We start from the raw sequence: 18,880 nt of genomic DNA, 5'->3' as shown, positions 1-18,880 counted from the left end.
TGTGCATTAGCAGGAAGCTAGAGTTAGGAGCAGAGCTGGGACTCTTATGGGATACTGGTGTCCCAAGCGATGTCTTAACTTCTGTCCCAAATGACTGCCACAGAATTATGTTTTTGTTATCCTCTGTAGCTGCTGTTGGATTAATTGTCGAGTCCCTCTTAATAGGAAGCATTAGTTTTCTTGTGTACCCCTTAAGCATGGTGGAATGACTATGACAGGGCCATATTCCAAGCAAGACGGAGGCCAGACCATCTCATGGTGCATCGATACCAAGAAGGATTCAGAGGGGCGACCACACAGCTCCAGAAGGGAGTCTGTTGCCAGCAGTTCTTGTGTTCTAGAAAGTTCTTGGAGACAAAATGGGGCAGGGGGAGTTGTCCTAGAACCGTCCAGACTGGTTTGAATGCTCCTTCGTGCAGTCTTCTCCTGAGGTGTTAGCTGATCCATCAGGTCAGTCCTACGCAGGGCCTGATGTGACCCCTTTGCTGTGAGGCCGCCCAGATTTAACGGACCTGGACTCTGGAATCCCAACAACCACAGTCTGATTATTTGCTCTGTCTTTTTTAAAAATTAATTTTCATTTTATTTGAAAGGCAGAGAGAGAGAGAGAGAGAGAGGGAGACATAAACAGACATAGGGATCTTTTCTTCACTGGTTTACTCTCCAAATGCCTGCAACAGCCAGGTCTGAGCCCCGTTGAAGCCAGGCGCCTACAGCTCAGTCCAGGTCTCCCACATTGGGTGGCAAGGACCCAAGTACTTGAGCCATCATCTGCTACTTCTTGGGATGTGCTTTGACAGGAAGTGGACCCAGGAGTTGAACCCAGGTACTTTCTGATATGGAATGCCAGTGTCTCAAGCCGTGCCCTACCGGCCATGCTAAATGCATCCCCCTCTTGGCCCTATCTTTTACTAGTAGTGTGACCTTTGGGTGTGACATGAGCACTAAGGCCTTCATTTTTATACGTGTGATGACATGGGAAAAAAACCCACATATTTTGTGTGGTGCCCTGTGGGGAATTAATAAGAGATTACAGGTCTGGTAAACTACCTGTGTGTAGTAGGATTTCAGTGAGTGCTGTTGTTGCTGAAATTCTTGAGGCCTGAACAGTTTTCTAGAATTTTCCATACGAGGCTGATACTAGTTGTGGAGTTTTTTCTCTACTGTTATCTGTTTGGGGTTAGGTAGGTGTTTGTTACCTCTTTTGGGTACTAATATGGAAGTCTTGTCTGTCTCATTGTTTGTACTTAAGATTGACTGATGTCTGTTGCCTCTCTCTGGAAAGTAAATGCTACTTAATTATCATATCAAAGTAGCATTTATTGCATCCTGAACAATGATATAGTTGTAAGAAATCAGTGATTGGGGCCAGCGGCATGTAGTAGTGGGTAAAGCTGCTGCCTGCAGTGCCAGCATCCCATATGGGCGCTAGTTTGAGTCCTGGCTGCTCCACTTCTGATCCAGCTCTCTGCTATGGCCTGGGAAAGCAGTGGAGGATGGCCCAGGTCCTTGAACCCCTGCACCTGTGTAGGAGACCTGGAAGAGCTCCTGGCTCCTGGCTTTGGATTGGTGCAGCTCCAGCCATTGCAGCCATCTGGGGAGTGAACCAGTGGATGGAAGACTTCTCTCTCTTTCTCTACTTCTTCCTCTCTGTAGCTCTGCCTTTTGAATAAATAAATAGATATTTTTTAAAAAAGAAATCATTGAACAACTATTTATTAGGTAGTTATGTAAAACCAGTGATTTTAGGTAGGTTTGTGGAGGTACAAGAATGACATAAAAAAGATTCTGATTTTTAGAAACTATCCTGTATTTGGAAGACATAATATTTTCATTAGAAGTTACTAAATCTTCAAAGCAGGAAATAAAAGTCAAATGAAGAGTATTGATAATACTCATATAAGCATAGATAATAGTTATTCTTACTTCCTCCTGCCTGTCACCTTCGCATCTGACCTATCACTAAGAATGTTCAGTGCTGTTTCCAGAATGCATCTCCAGTCTACCTTCTTCCCATCTTCGCCATCACCTCTGAAGTCCGTCCACCTCCCGCTGACCCTGCCTGACTTTTCCCTTTTGTTCCTGTTCTTCTCCGATTCTCCCGTTTGATCCAACAGTCAAAGAGGTCTAATAGATAGATAGATAGATAGATAGATAATATGTAGATAGAAAGGCAGAGAGAAAAAGAGAGAGAAAGCACTCCCCTATCTACTGGTTTACTCCCCAAATGCCTCCCAGGGCCTGCATCTGTGGGAAGCTGGGGTCAAGAGCCAGAACTGGGAATTGGACCCAGGTACTCCAGTATCAGATGTGGACATCTTAACCACCAGCTAAATGCCTGCTTCCTGCCATTCTCTCTCTAAGACCTGTCTAGTTATCTTCTGTCCTCTCATTTCTTTAGGGATTCTCCCCTAACCTAACTTCCTGTCACTTTGTTCCCTGCCTAACCTCTCCATGGAGCTCTTCCGGATACTTAAGCCCACATGAACCTATAATCTCAACCTCTTCACTGATGTTCCCACTTCTTCCTGCTGCAACAGAATGACTTCTGGCTTAAACTGGAAGATGTTTTAGCCGTCAACAATGACTGGGCAGTCTTAGGAAACATTAACCACCTGTTTGGTTGGCTGCTTGTGTACACTCAGATGTACTCATATCTTGCAATATTTCTGGCCAGTAAATATATCTAAAGGTTCAATGTTGGAAAATCATGAGTGCCAAGGGTCTTGTGTCTGGTAAACAAGTACAAAAGTGGAGCAAAACCCTGTGCGCAAACATGAGACATGCGGGGCAGACAGAGGGAGATGATGAAGTGACTACTTGTTCTGGTCCCCTGTCTGCTCAGGACTTTGAGTTGGACCGAAAGGCCAACTTTTTTCTTGAATCTCGTGACCAAATGACCAGTTGGGTGGGTTGGGCTGTTGTGTTAAGGGCTTTGTGATAACGACAATGACAACAGTTGAGAGCTTGCTCTGGGAAGCCTCTCTCGGGGAGATACCTGATATCCTGCAACACAGCCAGCATCCATGAAGGGATGGAAACCAGTATAGTTCCACTAAGACCTTTAATTCTGTGTCAGAGGCTCCTTTGAGCCTATTTTTCTTTTTCAAGATTTATTTATTTATTTGGAAGTCAGAGTTACACAGAGAGAAGGAGAGGCAGAGAGAGAGAGAGAGAGAGAGAGAGAGAGAGAGAGTTTTGTTTTGCATTTTCAGCCCCGAGTTCTAGAATCTTTTACTGTAGCTTGAGCTTCCACTCACATTCAAGTGATGATGGAGACTTATCTGCACGTTTCACTGCCGTTCGTGTTTCTTCAAAGCCAGCCTGGGTTCTCCCTCTTCCTTAGGATATGCATTTTTTTTTCAATCATGGTTGTTTTGAATTTATTTTTAGGAAAGACACACATACAGATTTTTTTAAAAATACTGAAATATTTGAAGATGACTTTCTCGTGTTCTTATGTGAAGTACAATTTAGTGGGTCCACAGTGGTAATATTATCACCTTTCTCCTTTAGATGTACTTCTCTGTAAATATTCCACTGCCTTCTAGTAGCTAGGGTTGTACAGAAAAGAAATTTCAAATCATTTTTATAATTTTAATTTTGAAAACAGTTTCACTTATTTATTTGAAAGGCAGAGAGAGTGAGAGAGGGAAAGAGAGAGTAGGAGAGGTAGAGGAGGAGAAAAAGACGGATTGATTTTCTGTCTGCTGGTTCATTCCCTAAATGTCCACAACAACCAGGTCTGGGCTAGGCTGGGCTGGGAGCAGGAGCTGGGAACTCTATCCAAGTCTTGCATTTGGGTGGCAGGGGCCCAAGTACTTGAACTACTACTATCTGCTGACCCCCAGAGTATGCCAAAGCAGGAAGCTGGATTGCAATCAGAAGAACCCACACTTGAACCAGGTGCTGTGATGTGGGATGCAGGCATTCCAAGCTGTGTCTTCTTCTTCTTTTTTTTTTCCTAAGATTTTTATTTGTTTATTTGAGAGGTAGAGTTACAGAGAGAGGGAGAGACAGAGAGCAAGGTCTTCTATCCAGTGGTTCACTCCCCAGATAGCCACATTGTCTGGAGCTGCGCCGATCCAAAGCTGGGCAGATTGGAAGCCAGGAGCCAGGAACTTCTTCTGGGTGCAGGGCTCCAAGCACTTGGGCCATCTTCTGCTGCTTTCCTAGGCCATAGCAGAGTAAGTTGGATTGGAAGAGGAGCAACTGGGACATGAACTGGCACCCTTATGGGATGCCGGCACTGCAGGAGGAGGCGTAGCCAATATGCCACAGCGCCAGCCCCAGAGCCAAGCTGTGTCTTTGCCACTGTGCCACAATGCCCATTAAATAATTCTGATTTTGTCTTCCTTTATGCAATGTTTTTTTTTTTCTTTCTTTCAAAGGTATGTGCAAGGGCAAATGTTTGGTACAGTGGTTAAGTACTGCTTGGGATGCTTGCGTCCCATATTCTAGTCACTGCTCCACTTCCAATTCCATCTTCCTGCCAGTGTGCACCGTGGGAGGCAGCAGATGATGATTCAAGTATTTGGGTCCCTCCCAACCACATGGTAGATATTCTTTGAGTTCTGAGTTCCGGCTTTAGCTTGGCCCAGCCCTGGCTGTTGCAGGCATTTGGAGAGTGAACTAGTGGATACAAGATCTTTTTCTTTGTTTCTGTCTCTTTGCCTTCCAAATAAAATGAAACTAAATAAAAAGTTAAAAAAAAAAAAACAGAAACAAAGACCAAAGAGTATATAATATTTTTAAAAAGGTATATAGAAATTGAGTGTTTAGAAAGTACTTTATCCATTAATTTATATTAAAAAGTTGAGGTTTTGTATATATTTACTATTCAGTTAATAGCAGTTGCTACAATTTCATTGTCATTTACACAGAAGTTAACAGTCAACAGACATATAGTAAAAGGGACCAAAAATATTAATGTTTAAAAGAACCCTAATGTGTTATTTCATAGACTAAAAAATTCTTTATATGTAAATAATCTCATAATTTGTGTTCTCTAAGTGTGCATATTTGGAAATTTCATTAAGTTTTAGGCATACTTGTTTTCTGTACATCTGAGCAACCTTATTTCAATCCCTACTTGGGATTATTTGCTGGGGTGAGTATTTTCTTGTTCCCCATGTGTGTGGCCTCTGCTGTGATTCAATGTCTGTCTCTAAAACAGAGCTTGCAGAGTTGGAAGTTCAGGCTCATCACCAGTGACTTGTTGCTTGCCTTCGCAGAGATCGACTGTGGCAGCCCTCCACAAGTGCCGGCCGCCATCTTGGTCGGGAACCCCAGCTCCAGCCCCGGCGCGGTGGCTCACTATGAGTGCCAGGAGGGCTTTGAGAGCCCTGGAGGAAAGATCACCTCTGTTTGCACAGCGAAAGGCGTCTGGAGAGAGAGCACTTTAACCTGCACAGGTGCTGATTCCATTCTTCTGGGAACAAAACAGTCAATGAGAGCATGCGGCATGGGCCACTAGGTTGCTGCCTCCATCCGGGTACTGTGTTTGGCTGTGCCATTTGCCTGTGGGGGCACCTGCCTTAGATTTGTCAGCTAAATCCTCACGACTTAGAGGGTGGGTTGGGGAAATAAGTTGAATGAACATTTCATGCGTCCATCTTTTGAAACTTACCTTCCGTCACAGTGGTTCTTGTCTCCTCTGCTTGGCTGGCTATGATTGCCTTCGCCCTTCCCCGCCATCTCCCATAAGCTCTATTGACAGCTGTTCAGAAAAAATGTGGTTTAATGGAAAGAGGTTTTTGAATGTTAATTAATTGTCAAAAAACAAACATAAAAATTCACCTTCTTAGCCATTTTCAAGTGTTTAATTCTGTATTGTTGTAGAACCCATCTCCAAATCTTTTCACCTTGCCAAGTTGAAACTCCATAGCCTTTTTTTTTTTTTTTGAAAGATTTATTTATTTATTTGGAAGGCAGAATTACAGAGAGGCAGAGGCAGAGAGAGAGAGAGAGAGAGAGAGAGAGAGAGTCAGTGTCAGTCTACCATCTACTGATTTACTCCCTAAATGGCTGCAAAGGCTTAAGCTAGGTTGTTCTGAAGCCAGGAGCCAGGAACTTCTTCTAGGTCTCCCACGTGGGTGCAAGGGTCGAAGGACTTGGGCCATCTTCTACTGCTTTCCCAGGCCACAGCAGAGAGCTGGATTGGAAGTGGAGCAGCCAGGACTCAAACTGGTACCCATATGGGATGCCAGCACTGCAGGCAGTGGCTTTACCCACTACTCCACAGCACCAGCCCCTCCATAGCCTTTGAACAGCAATGTGCCATTCCCCAGTCTGCACAGCCTCTGACACCCACCAGTCTACTTCTGTCCCTTAGGAGTTTGACTACTCTTGGTATCTCAAATAGGTAGATTCCTATGGAATTGTCTTTTTGAGACTGTCTTATCTCACTAAGCTTAATAAAATGTAATTAATTAATTTGAAAGGCAAAGTGACAAAGAAAGAAAGATCACATATTCATCTTCCATCAACTGGTTTACTCCCCCCAACTGCCTGCATTAGCCAGGGCTGGGCCAGACCAAAGCCAAGAGCCAGGAACTTCATCTGGGTCTCCCACATGGGTGGCAGCAGCCCAAGCACTTGGGCCATCCTCCATTGCCTTTCTAGGCACATTAGCAGGGAGCTGGAAGTGAAGTGGAACAGCTGGGACTTGAACCAGCGCTCTGATACAGGAACCTGAGGCTTACCCTTGTGCTGCACAACGCTGGCCCCTTTCACCAGGTGTAATGTCATCAAGGTCCATCCATGCTGTAGCATGTGCAAGAATTTCCTTGCTTTTAATGAATTAATATTCCACTGTGTAGACCTCATTCTGTTTATCTAGTTACCCGTCACTGGGCACTTGCGTTGCCTCTGTCCTTTGGCTATTGTGAACATGCTGCTATAAACACCAGTTACAAATATGCCTTTGAGAGCCTGCTTTTATTTCTTTTGGCTACTTACTCACAAGTGGAATCGCTGGTGAAAAGCAGTTTTGAAAGCTCAGTTCAAATTCTAGCAGTGCTATTTTTTTATTATTTATTTTATTTTTATTTTGTTTAAGAAATACAACTTCATGCATTTAATGTATACAGATTTGGAAACATGGTGATACGTCTTCCCCTGCTACCTCCCTCCCTCCCACCCATACTCCCGCCTTTCTTTCTCCTCCTTCTTCCTTTCCCATTCTTGTTGTGTACAGAGATCAATTTTCAGTTAATTTTATACTTATATTAACTGTGTCATCAGGCCAGGCAGTACAAGCGTCAGTTTTATTATCTGTCAAAAGCAGAGGGGGTGGGGAATAAAGTCTGTTGTTCCGGCTTCAAACAGTGTTGGGAGTGAGATGGCCCGTGGGGAGCACTTTGGGACGTGTGGCGCACAATGCACATGTTAGTCTTTTCCTTGAATTTGTTAGCTTCGTGTAAAGAAGACCTCATGAATCGGAAGTGTGCACTTCTCCACATTTCATTTCAAACATCCGCCTCCAAGAACCAGTTGTGATGGGTGGTCAGGGTGCAGTCTTGAATGGGACTGGGAATATGGTTCTGGATGTTGACTTGCTTCGTCTCCAGACAGTGAAATCTCAAGTTGCTTTGTCCCTGTCTCGGGTTCAACTAGCAGCAGCGTTGTAGATTTTTTTTTTTTTAATTTTTATTTATTTATTGGAGGCAGAGTTACAAACAGAGAAGGAGAGACAGAAAAAGAGATCGTCCATCCTCTGGTTCACTCCCCAAATGGCTGCAATGGCCAGAGATGAGCCAATCCAGAGCCAGGAGCTTCCTCCAGGTCTCCCACGCAGGTGCAGGGCCCCAAGCACTTGGGCCATCTTCTACTGCTTTCCCAGGCCATTAGCAGAGAGCTGGACTGGAAGTGGAGCAGCTGGGACATGAACCTGCACCCATGTGGGGTGCCAGCACTGCAGGTGGAGGCTTAGCCTAGTACACCACAGCGCAGGCCCTGGTAGAATGTTTTGAGTCTTGCCAATTTGAAAGTATATTGAGAATAAGCAAAACATGTGGATTGTTGGAGATTATTCACAGAGCAATGGTTCATAACAATTTTGGGGGTAGGAATTTGATGAGATCCACTCATGCCCTGGGTATTTCTTTCGCATGTACTGTGTGTGAGCTACATCTGTAGGCACTGCCATTTTGGAATTAATCAGGCAGTAGGGGAAACAGATTCCCCCAGGACCCCCCTAAGGAAATGCACAAGCATATTTACACATAATATTTTCCAGACAAATTCACATGGATCTCTGAAGTCCTTTGGGGAAAACATCCTTGGAGTAGGTGGAAAACTTGGCTCTGCGGCCCTGCAATTGCTGGGTTCAGTGGCCTCCACCAAGACGATGTAGGCCCAAGTCTGCAAATCACAGAAGCACAAGAGGGTAGACTGGGACGGGAAGCTACATATCCAGCTAGGTCCTCTTATAGACTTGCCCGACTTGCACAGAGCAGCGAGGGTAAACCCAGAGCTAACACCAAGGACTTCAGGGTCCCAGTCTTACCGATTGGGGAAATTGCAAAGTGCTGATGCCGGACTGGACGAAACCGAGTTGCTCCAGCTTACCACTGCGTGTCCAGTAGCGCCTCCAGGAGTTGGTTGGAGGGAACGAGGCAGCTGCCTCCTGGAACACTGATGTCCATATTTTGGGAAGCGGTCCTGGCACAGAGGGACCTGTGGAGCCACTGATAAGAGGCCTGGGGATAACTTCTGGTCTCTCAGCCATTTGCTTTCTTGCTCCAGCTGGTCTGGATTCAGTGGGGGGTACGAGGCTTAGTCACTACATGAAAAACCAGTGGATCTGCATGGGGCTTGGTAGGCTATTAATTAGCTGATGCTTGTAGAGCACTTTGAAGAACAAACATGTTATGTAACTGCTAATTACAATTACCGTCCTCAGCCTGCCACCTTTCACAAAGTCTGTGGCTCCAGCTGCAGCTGTTGCCACGGGCTTGTGCAGGCTTTGATTTAAGGCAAGAAAAGGCGTTCTCCCTGAGAGCTGTGATCTCTCTGTGAGGAGGCCTCTTCGCCCTCCATCAGGATTGGCAGCCAAATTCAATTTCCCTAGCTAAAGGGAGTGATTTACATGCTGATTAATTCATGTTGCAGTGCAGATGATGGGGAGGGGGTGGGCAGGAGCCGCTTCTGGCAATGAAGTGAGATGCTGCTTCACCTTCTTTGTTTTCCATCCACTCCTCACACACACACCCCCAGTCTTCTGCACTCCCTCCGCGTTGGCTGCCTTTACCTTCCTGGGCTTTTCCCACCTCTTGGGCTTTTTTTTTTGCCTGCTCTCTGAAGGGTGCCTTCTCCCTCGGTTGTTACTCTGTCTGCACGAGATGGGACCATTCATCTTTTTACTTGTTTTCATTTATTTAGAAAAACAATTTCTGGAGCTGTATTCCTTTGCATTGGTAGCCCCGATCTGCCTTTTTTTTTTTTTTTTTTTAATGAAGTGTGGGATGGTGGGAGAGTTTTTTTTTTTTTAAAGGCCAGTTTGGACTGGAAACTTCAGACGGCTGGTGTTAGGCAACTACTTTAGTGTCTGGAAAAACCCCAGGTTGCAGCTGGATGTGTGTGAGCTGGTTCACCTCAAGATCAAAGAGGTTGATGCATTCTTGATAAGACTGGGATTGGCTTGCATTCTGCCTCGGTCATTTGGCTTTTTATGTAGAATCTGAGTTAATAATTATTAGGCTGGCACTCACTCCCTGCTCGCAGGGAGGAGGATAATGTCTCTGTTGAAACATACTGTTTATCAGGGTTGGGGAGGTGCCCTTCCTGGAGCCCCTAACCTGCCTCACCTCCAGGGCTCACTGATCCCCCTGCAGTCCCGAGTGCTCCCTTGGAGCTGTCCACATTTCCTGTGGGAAAGAAAGGTCAGCCAGGACACATGGACACGTTTATGGAAATAGTCCCGTGGCCGGGATGTGTGTGGATATTGGGCATTATAGTTCCTGCCACCTGAACACCAACTCACACAGCCAGACTTTGCTGGGGACCTTCATGCTTGATTTCATTTCATGCTGTGTAAAGCCGGTGAAGGTAGCATTGTTATTTTCATTCCATGGATGAGTAATCTGGACTCATAAAGGTTAAGCAACTTTCCCAGGGTCATTCAGTGTCTTGCTGATAGGAGAGGCAGGGTTTGAACTCCGGTCTGCAACCCTCAGAAGACCACATTCTATCCTATGCCTGGGTCTCCCAGGCTTACATTATTTGTGTACTGCTGTAATGATGTTTGCCATAATAAAATTATTATTTGCTGAATATATTTCTTAAGACAACTTCTATGTGTGTGTGTGTGTGTGTGTATGTGTATATATGATTTATTTGAAAGAGTTACAGGGAGGGAGAGGGAGAGAGATAGAGATAGATATCTTCCATCTGCTGGTTCCCTCCCCAGATGGCTACAATGGCCAGGGCTGGGACCAGGCCAAAGCCAGGAGCCAAGAGCTTCATCTGGGTCTCCCACATGGGTGCATGGGCCCAAGTACTTGGGCCATTTTCTGCTGCTTTCCCAGGTGCATTAGCAGGGAACTGGATTGGAAGTAGAGTGTCAGGACTCAAACCAGTGCCCATGTGGGATGTTGGTGTCCCAGTTGGTAACTAAACCTGCTACACCAAATGCCAGCCCCACCTTATATTTAAACAAATTTATAATTTAAATGTTTTTATTAAAGAGAGATTTGTAGTATATGTGAATATATTTGTAATATCATGTGTTTGGTAAACTACGTGTATTTTTTCTAATATACACAAAATTATTATGTGGTGATCATATAAAAATGGATTTATGTGCCACCAGAGCTCATCCTGAAGTGTGTAATGCAACGTAGAAAAGCACTGCTCTAACCCGTGTTACTTCTCTCTGAGACTCTGAGACTTAAAAGAAAGAACTTTTAGGGCTTGGTACTATGGCACACCAGGTTAAGCCTCTGCCTGGAACATTGGCATCCAATATCAGCACCAGTTTGAGACCCACTTCTGATCTGGTCCCCTGCTAAGGCACCTGGGAAAGCAGCAGATGATGGCCCAAGTGCTTGGGTTTCTGCACCCATGTGGGAAACCCAAAAGGAGTTCCTAACCCAGCTTGGGCTGTTGCTGGCATTGGGGAGTGAACCAGCAGATGTGGAAAATGTCTCTCTCTCTCTCTCTCAGTCTCTGTTGTTCTTCCTTTCAAATAATTTTTTTAATTTCTTAAAGATTTATTTATTTATTTGAAAGTCAGAGTTACGGAGAGAGAGGAGAGGCAAAGAGAGAGAGAGAGAGGTTTTCCATCCGCTGGTTCACTCCCCAGTTGGCCGCAGAGGCCAGAGCTGCGCTGATCCGAAGCCAGGAGCCAGGAGCTTCCTCTGGGTCTCCCATGCGGGTGCAGGGGCCCAAGGACTTGGGCCATCCTCCACTGCTTTTCCAGGCCATAGCAGAGAGCTGGATCAGAAGAGGAGCAGCTAGGACTTGAACCAGTGCCCATACGGGATGCCTGCACTGCAGGCTGTGGCTTTACCCACTACTCCACAGTGCCGGCCCCTCAAATAATTTTTTTAAAAAATAAGCTTTTAAAAAGTTCATGAAAATGTGAATTATGAAAAAGCTATGTATGAATTTCCAGTTAGTTTTACACCAAAATAATCTCATCTTTCAATTCCATTTTCCATAAACTTTTTGAATTTCTCTCATGCTAGATGCTACCAGAATACCCAAATACATGATATTCTATGTGTATGTTTATGTAAGTAGAAACTCGTTCCCCTCCCCCACCCCTACCCCCAAATACAGCAACACAAAGGTACTTACTTTATCATTCACAAGGGTTTTGTTTTTCCAAATCCAGCTGGGTGCTGTGGGGGCCCCTGTTTTGTTGTTGTTATTTTTTTTTTTTTTTTCCAATCCAAAGAGAACTATGTGTCTTACAACTGGCTGGGCCAAAGGCCTGCTTTACCTACTGCTGCTCAGAGTCAGCCCTCAGATCCCCAAGACACAGCGGGCTCCCCACCAGGGGAGGAAGAACCTGAGAGAGAAGAGAGATGCAGAGGCCGCCCTGGGTACCTAGAGGAGCTGCTCAGGCCATTGTCCAGGGAGTGCAGTGGTGGCCGTCACGGAAGGGACACTCCTTCCCATCCTCGGCGTCAGCCCCTCTGCTCACCGCCCACCTCTGTGTTGTGTTGCTCTGTCTCCCATGGTTTCCCTCAGGATGTGGACTCTCCCAGCGTCCCTTGGGCCCTCTCTGTGTCCTCTTAGCGTGTGTCACCTGCACCCGTGCCTTCGGCTACGACCCACTCAGGCCTTCCAGACTATAAGGCCAGCATTCAGCCTGGACTCCTCTCTGTCCCTTCTCTCGCACCTCATTCTTCTGATCTCTCTCTTTTTAAAGATTTATTTTATTTGAAAGGCAGAGTTACAGAGAGAGGTAGAGACAAAGGGGGATGAGTCTTCCATTTTCTGGTTCACTCCCCAAATGGCTGCAATGACTAGAGCTGGGCCAGGCCAAAGCCAGGAGCCAGGAGCTTCATCTGGGTCTCAACAGGGACCCGAGTACTTGGGCCATTCTCCGCTGCTTTCCCAGGCGCATTAGCAGGGAGCTGGAGCAGAAGTGGAGCAGCCCAGGGGCCGGTGCTGTGGCACAGTGGGTTAACGCCCTAACCTGAAGCACCAGCATCCCATATGGGCGCCGGTTCGAGTCCCGTTGCTGCTCCTCTTCCGATCCAGCTCTCTGCTATGGCCTGAGAAAGCAGTAGAAGAAGCTCCTGGCTCCTGGCTTCAGATCGGCACAGCTCCGGCTGTTGTGGCCATCTGGGGAGTGAACCAGTGGATGGAAAGACCCCTCGCTCTGTCTCTACCTCTCTCTGTAACTCTTTCAAATAAACAAAATAAATCTTAAAAAAAAAAAAAAAGAAGTGGAGCAGCCGGGATGCGAACTGGCAACCATTTGGGATGCTGGCACTACCGGCTGGGACTTTAACATGTTGCACCACAGCGCCGGCCCCTCTGGCTCTCTCTATTGTTCTTTCTTATGGCTGCCATGAAAGCCAGGTCAAGGCCACAGCGAGCTGTCTGGGTCTGACATACGCTAGCCACCCATGATCGCGTCCTTTCCTGTGACTTCTGGTTCATCTGCACTCCAGTGTCTCCTCCAAGATACACCTCGCAGGGTTCTCTTTTGAAAGCTCCAGCTCTTGCTATCATTTTCTTGCTGTTAGCTGCCCCTTGCTCAGAGGGCTCAGTCTGTCTGAATCCCAGTGTGACCCTGTGCTGGCCCAGTAGCCTCCCTTCCCTGTCATGTGAGATTCATCTCTCACCACTCAGAAGATGCCATACCCTTTCCCTGTCCCGGGGAGCAGGCCGCTCCTCAGCCCTTCATCCACTGAGCTCATGCCTGGGCCTCCCAGAGAAAGCCGATGCCTTTCTCCATGCTCCTGATGCTTGTGTCGCTTTTGGTAGCACTGAGCTGTAGCTCCCCTGCTCCTGTGCGTCTTCCCTCCATTAGACACCCTTCTCTTTGAGGGCAGGGCTGATGGTCTGATCGTTAGTAGCAGGTGCCTGGCATGGCAGGACGCATGGCGCTGGTAGCCATTCCATTAGCGGTGGACAGCGGATAGAAGAGCCCTGGAGAGAGCTCTGAGAACTCCCAGTGATGTCTTCAGGGATCTGCATGATTAGAAGTGAGGCACAGCTTCCCAGGCCATCTCGTAAGAGGGCAGCGTCCACGGTATGTCTGTAAAGAAGTCCTTCCATCTGATTTGCAGACGCCTGGGCAACCATCCTTTGTGAAACTGCTCTTTCGGATGAAATATCTGACATTCCTGTAATCTCATCTGTGCAGAGAGCACAGCACAGGCTGGAGGCAGATGGCATCTTTGAGATGTCATTTACAGTTGTCATGGTGAGCCCGCTAAAGGGAAGGAGAAGGTAGGAAGTTCCTCTCTAGTCTCTGCTAGGGTGACAGAGGGCCCAGAGTGAGAAGGCGATTGGCCCTACTGGCAACTGAGGGAGGAGCTGAGTGCTGGGAGGTTTTCTTTCCCTTTGGGGCCAGGTGGGAAGTTGGCATCTGAGCAGTGTGGGTGAGCAGAGGTACCTAGATCTCTGGGGATTTGAAGGACAACAAGGAGGGGAAAGGTGGGGACCGGCGCTGTGGTACAGCAGCTTCCTCCTCTGCCTGCAGTGCCGGCATCCCATGTGGGTGCTGGTTCGAGTTCTGACTGTTCTGCTTCAGATCCAGCTCTCTGCTATGGCCTGGGAAAGCAGTAGAAGATGGCCCAAGTCCTTGGGCCCCTGCACCTGTGTGAGAGACCCGGAAGAAGCTCCTGGCTCCTGGCTTCGGATCGGCCCAGCTCCAGCTGGCCATTTGGGGAGTGAACCAGTGGATGGAAGACCTCTCTCTCTGTCTTTTCCCCTCTCTGTCTGTAACTCTGCCTCTTGAATAAATAAATAAATAAATAAATAAATCTTTTAAAATAAGTAAATAAAAGGAGGGAGGGGGCCAGGAACATGTGGGACTTGTTCATGCTGATTGAAGGCTGAGGTCAACCTCATCTTATTTTTTTTTAAGATTTATTTATTTTATTTGAAAGGCAGAGTTACAGAAAGAGGTAAAGGGAGGGAGAGAGAGGAGAGAGGAGAGAGAGAGAGAAAGAGAGAGAGAGAGAGAATTTTCAATCTGCTGGTTTACTCTCCAAATGGCCACAATGGCCAGGGCTGGGCCAGACCTAAGCCAGAAGCTTCTGGATCTCCCACTTGAGTGCAGGGGCCCAAGCACTTGGGCCATCCTCCACTGTTTTCTCAGGCACATTAGCAGGGAGCTGGATCAGAAGTGGAGCAGCTGGGACTCAAACAGGCACCTATATGGGATGCTGGTGCTGCAGGTGACAGCTTAACCTGCTCCACCGCAGCGCCGGCCCCATCAACATCATCTCTGTGTGCTGCCCAAAGGAGATAGTGCATCTCCCTGGTACCTACGACCGCAAACATAGTATTCCTTTGATTTCAATTTATCTGTGTTCTGGGGAGAAATGGAGGTGCAGAGAGCCAGGAAAGACAGGCACAGGGGATCCTCTGGCTTCTCTACAGGAGATCACCTGTTTTCCTTTCTGCCACCATTTGTTCACACTCCCCCTGAGCTGCCCGGAGACCGCATGATGCAGGATACAGAGTCCAGTTGTGGTACTGATGGGTGACTTAGTAAAGAAGTACCAGGGCCGATCCGGAGTTGGCATCGTGGTGCGTCCTGGAGAGGTGTCCTCAGGTGTCCCCGTTCGGAGGCTGAGGAGAGATTTAAAGGAGGCACAGGAGCTGAGATGAGAATTATGTTCTGAGATGGGGAATTACCTTTCCCACTCTTCTCCATGGGAGTCTTAGCTGGGTTGCTGCAGAAGGCAGAGCCGGAGGCAGGGTTACTGTTATGCAATAGGGAATCAGATCTCTGGGAAGCAGGGGGCGGGGACCACGGGGAGCAAAGCAGCCAGGGAAGAGGCGGCCTTCCTGTGCTGGTCTTCTTTCAGGAGGGGGGCTGCTGCGGCAGTGGGAGACACCCCAGAGGCTGCAGACCAAGAGCGCAAGGGGGGAGGATTTACCAGCCAGCTCCTGTGCCCAAGGCTTTGTGACTCCCTGTGTTGTCAGGTTGCCTGTGCTGGGGTGTGGATGCCACAGCAAAGACCTAGAATAGAAAGTGAAACGCAGTCAGTCATGTTCCGCAGCCCAGGTGGTGCCAGAACAAGGCGCAGGTGGGCTGCCAGCGGCTGGAGAGTATTGAGCGTTGTCTGAGTCAGTGGGAGGGCTGGCGGGTATCCCTGCTGGGTGGAGCGAGGGTCCTTTCTCCAGGTGTGATGATACGGGGGCGTCGTTCTGCAGAAGCTTCCGGTTGGTTTTTCCTTCTTGATGCTTTTATAAGTGAAGTTGTTTCTCCATTTCATTTTTGGAGCCCTCATGGCTGGGGTACAGAAACACCGTTGGTTTGTGTGCATTGATATTATGTCGTGTAACCTCACGCAACTCTTTTCGTAGCTGTAAAACTCAGAGCCTGTGTGTGAATTTGGATTTGTGACGGTTCTCTCTACACAAGACCATGACATCCACAAATAGAGAGCGTTTTACTCGTCTACAGGGAGTTTTATTTTAAAGGAATTAAAAACTTGGTTCCATCCTACCCCCACCTCCTCCTCTAATTCCTGTTTAAACAGCTTCCTAGGTGGTTGAGTGGGAAATTTGGAAACTGTGTTGTCTTGGGGAACCCTCCAAGGACTTCCTGTGTTGCCAGGTTTCCTCACAGGGAAAGGGTATGCAGGGTATTTACGGTCGGGGCGCCGGATTCTGTCCTGGTTGCCCCTCTTCCAGGCCAGCTCTCTGCTGTGGCCCAGGAGTGCAGTGGAGGATGGCCCAAGTGCTTGGGCCCTGCACCCCATGGGAGACCAGGAGAAGCACCTGGCTCCTGCCTTCGGGTCGGCGCGGTGTGCTGGCCACAGTGCGCGGGCCGCGGCAGCCATTGGAGGGTGAACCAACAGCAAAGGAAAACCTTTCTCACTGTCTCTCTCTCACTGTCCACTCTGCCTGTCAAAAAAAAAAAGAAGCAGAACAACTGGAGGAGATCAATGGCTTCCTGATAGCTGAGCTGGGTTGCTGAGGTGTCCAGGAGGCTTATGGGGAATTAGCCCCCAGGAGCTGCTCCTGAGGACTGGCGGGGGTGGGGGTGGGGTGGGGGGGTGTAATACCTGCCACTTTCCCTTTGGGGCCTGTGAGTGATTTGAACAGAGCAGAGCGCTGCCCCCACCCTCCCTCACTGCACCTCCCACCCCCTGGGGTAAGGAAGGCCGGATCAGTCACCTGTGCTAGGGGAGCTTCAGGCCTCCAGCCAGCCCACCTGAGTGGAACGCCAGTGGCATCCCGTGGCCTGTCAGGCTAATCACAGGCTGGAGTTCTTACTCAAGCAGGATCTTTCCTGGGCCTCCATGTCAGGTAATGGGCCAGGCTCATTCACGAGGCAGGGAAGTTGGGTACTTGGCCTAGGAGAGCAGGAATTACTTGATTCAGCGTATGAATCAGCATGAATGGTGGTTGTCAGGGTTACCAGCTGGGCAGATAAACGAATTTCCACTAGGATTTTTCCAAAGTCCATGGGTGCATTTTGTGAGTCAGCTCTCTTTTCTTATTTTAGAAATGGTGACAGAGATAAGGAATGTATCCGTGTTTAATAACACTTGTGTGAGGTGGCAAACAAACTCAGGAAGAATGAACTTGGAGATCATGTATGTGGTAAGTAATGCGATCTACTTTTCCCTGCTGGGGCACACGTGCCAGCCCATGGGAATCTGAGTCAGAGGACTTGCTTCTGTAAGAGCTTCCACACTGCCACCACTTACTCATCCATTGTCATTTAAAAAAAAAGTCAATGGAATGTTTGAGATGTGATGATTTTCTTTGTTTACATTTTATGTTTAGTGTATTTGCCATTTGACAGTGTGGGGGCTGCATTTGTAGTTGGCATCCTCATTGTTGCTTGTTTCCAAGCACTTGCATTCCACTCCCCCAGAGGAAGCCTGGAAGCGTCTGTTGCCTTGGTGACGAGATGCAGGGAGCGGTCCTCGGGTTGAGTCTGCCCCATTGACTGCTGAGCGTGTGTGTGCAGGAGAGCATCGCCAGGATGGTTTTCATCTAAGTCTCTCCGTAGAGTGTATTGAGAAGGGGCCGATCAGATGCCTGTTAGCAGAGGCTGACCTCATTTATCCTCCCCAGAAGAGCAGTGCAGTGGAAAATAGGGTAGCAGAAGAGTAGGGTCCAGCCCCACAACATCTTCATCATTTATTTTATCTGCTGGTTCACTCCTCAAATGGTCACAATGGCCAGGGCCAAGGAGCCAGCTTCCAGGTCTCCCACTTGAATATGGGGTTCCAAGCACTTGGGCCATTGTCTGTTGCTTTCCCATGCACATTAACAGGGAGCTGGATTGAAAGTGGAACAGCTGGGACTTGAACCGGCGCCCATATAGGATGCTGGCGCTGTGGATGGTGGCTTTACCCGCTGTGTTACAGTGCTGGCCCCAGTCTTTGTCATTTAGCCCAGAGTCATGGAGGCAGGGGGTGTCTCCTGGTCTCTCCTCTCTCAAAGATACATATAAAAGGACAACGGTTGGACCCTATGGAAGTAGTTCACGAGGAGACAGTCAACTTGACCACCGTCAGCAGGACCCCAGAAGTGTGCCTCGACCTGCACCCAGGCACCAACTACACCGTGAGCATTTCTGCAGCTCCTCCCAGGCGCTCTGCATCTGCCGTCATTGTTTTCCAGACAGCTGGTAGGTGCAGGGCAAATCTCCTTTTCTCTTTGAGACTATTAAGCCCGGGATGTGGGGGCTCGAGGTTTGGAATCGGCCTGGTGGGAGAGTTCACATTTGCTTCTGGGATCAGAAGCAGAGCAGTTCTAGTAGGGGTGATTCTGAACCTGTTAGTACCAGGCCACCGAATGGGCACTGCTGCAGTTATATTTCAGCGGAGCCCTCTGGTACAGGCGGAGGTAATATAAGAAAAGGAGAGAACTTTAGGTGATGATGCAGCCGATTCTCAATCATCCGGGGCGACAGGGTAGTCACATGACCTGGCTTTGGTACTAAATGCCAGTCATCTCGAGTTGTTGCCCAGGAGGAGTAGGAGGCCTGGCCTAGGAGCTGCACGTGGAGGGTGGGAGCTGACCCTGGGACTGACTGGGGTGGGGATCAAGTGGAGGGTTGGTGAGCAGATAGGGAGAGGCAGCCCTGGCATGCGGGAGGGTAGATGTTGGTAGAAAAAGGAGTAGACAGGAGGGGCTTCCAGAAGTGGGAATAAATGTCATGCCACATAACTGTCATATGGCTTCTAGCAGCATTGTGACAATGATTTTTAAACAATTC

The 18,880-nt window shown here is 48.0% G+C and overlaps 1 protein-coding gene across 8 annotated transcripts in view; it reads left to right on the top strand.

Moving 5' to 3' along the window:
- The window catches only part of SUSD1 (sushi domain containing 1), a 143,597-nt gene that overhangs the window by 48,260 nt on the left and 76,457 nt on the right, over positions 1 to 18,880 (top strand). For 7 of the 8 annotated variants that reach the window (XR_016224821.1, XM_089319329.1, XM_089319332.1 and 4 more), the window contains exons 6-8: positions 5,235 to 5,414; positions 17,153 to 17,250; positions 18,103 to 18,289. Coding sequence is in view for 7 of the 8 variants with exons in the window: in XM_089319329.1 (XP_089175455.1) it covers positions 5,235 to 5,414; positions 17,153 to 17,250; positions 18,103 to 18,289 (465 nt within the window). In the remaining variant the exon portion in view is untranslated. Of the gene's footprint in view, positions 1 to 5,234; positions 5,415 to 15,468; positions 15,726 to 17,152; positions 17,251 to 18,102; positions 18,290 to 18,880 lie in introns of those variants that run through there. The other variant, XM_089319343.1, reaches the window with a different exon arrangement.

Source organism: Oryctolagus cuniculus, chromosome 1, assembly GCF_051225735.1.
Source record: "Oryctolagus cuniculus isolate XC-2025 breed Fujian yellow rabbit chromosome 1, ASM5122573v1, whole genome shotgun sequence".
Classification (NCBI taxonomy): domain Eukaryota; kingdom Metazoa; phylum Chordata; class Mammalia; order Lagomorpha; family Leporidae; genus Oryctolagus; species Oryctolagus cuniculus.
Note: the sequence above shows the minus strand (reverse complement) of the source record. Positions and strands in the feature narration are given on the sequence as shown.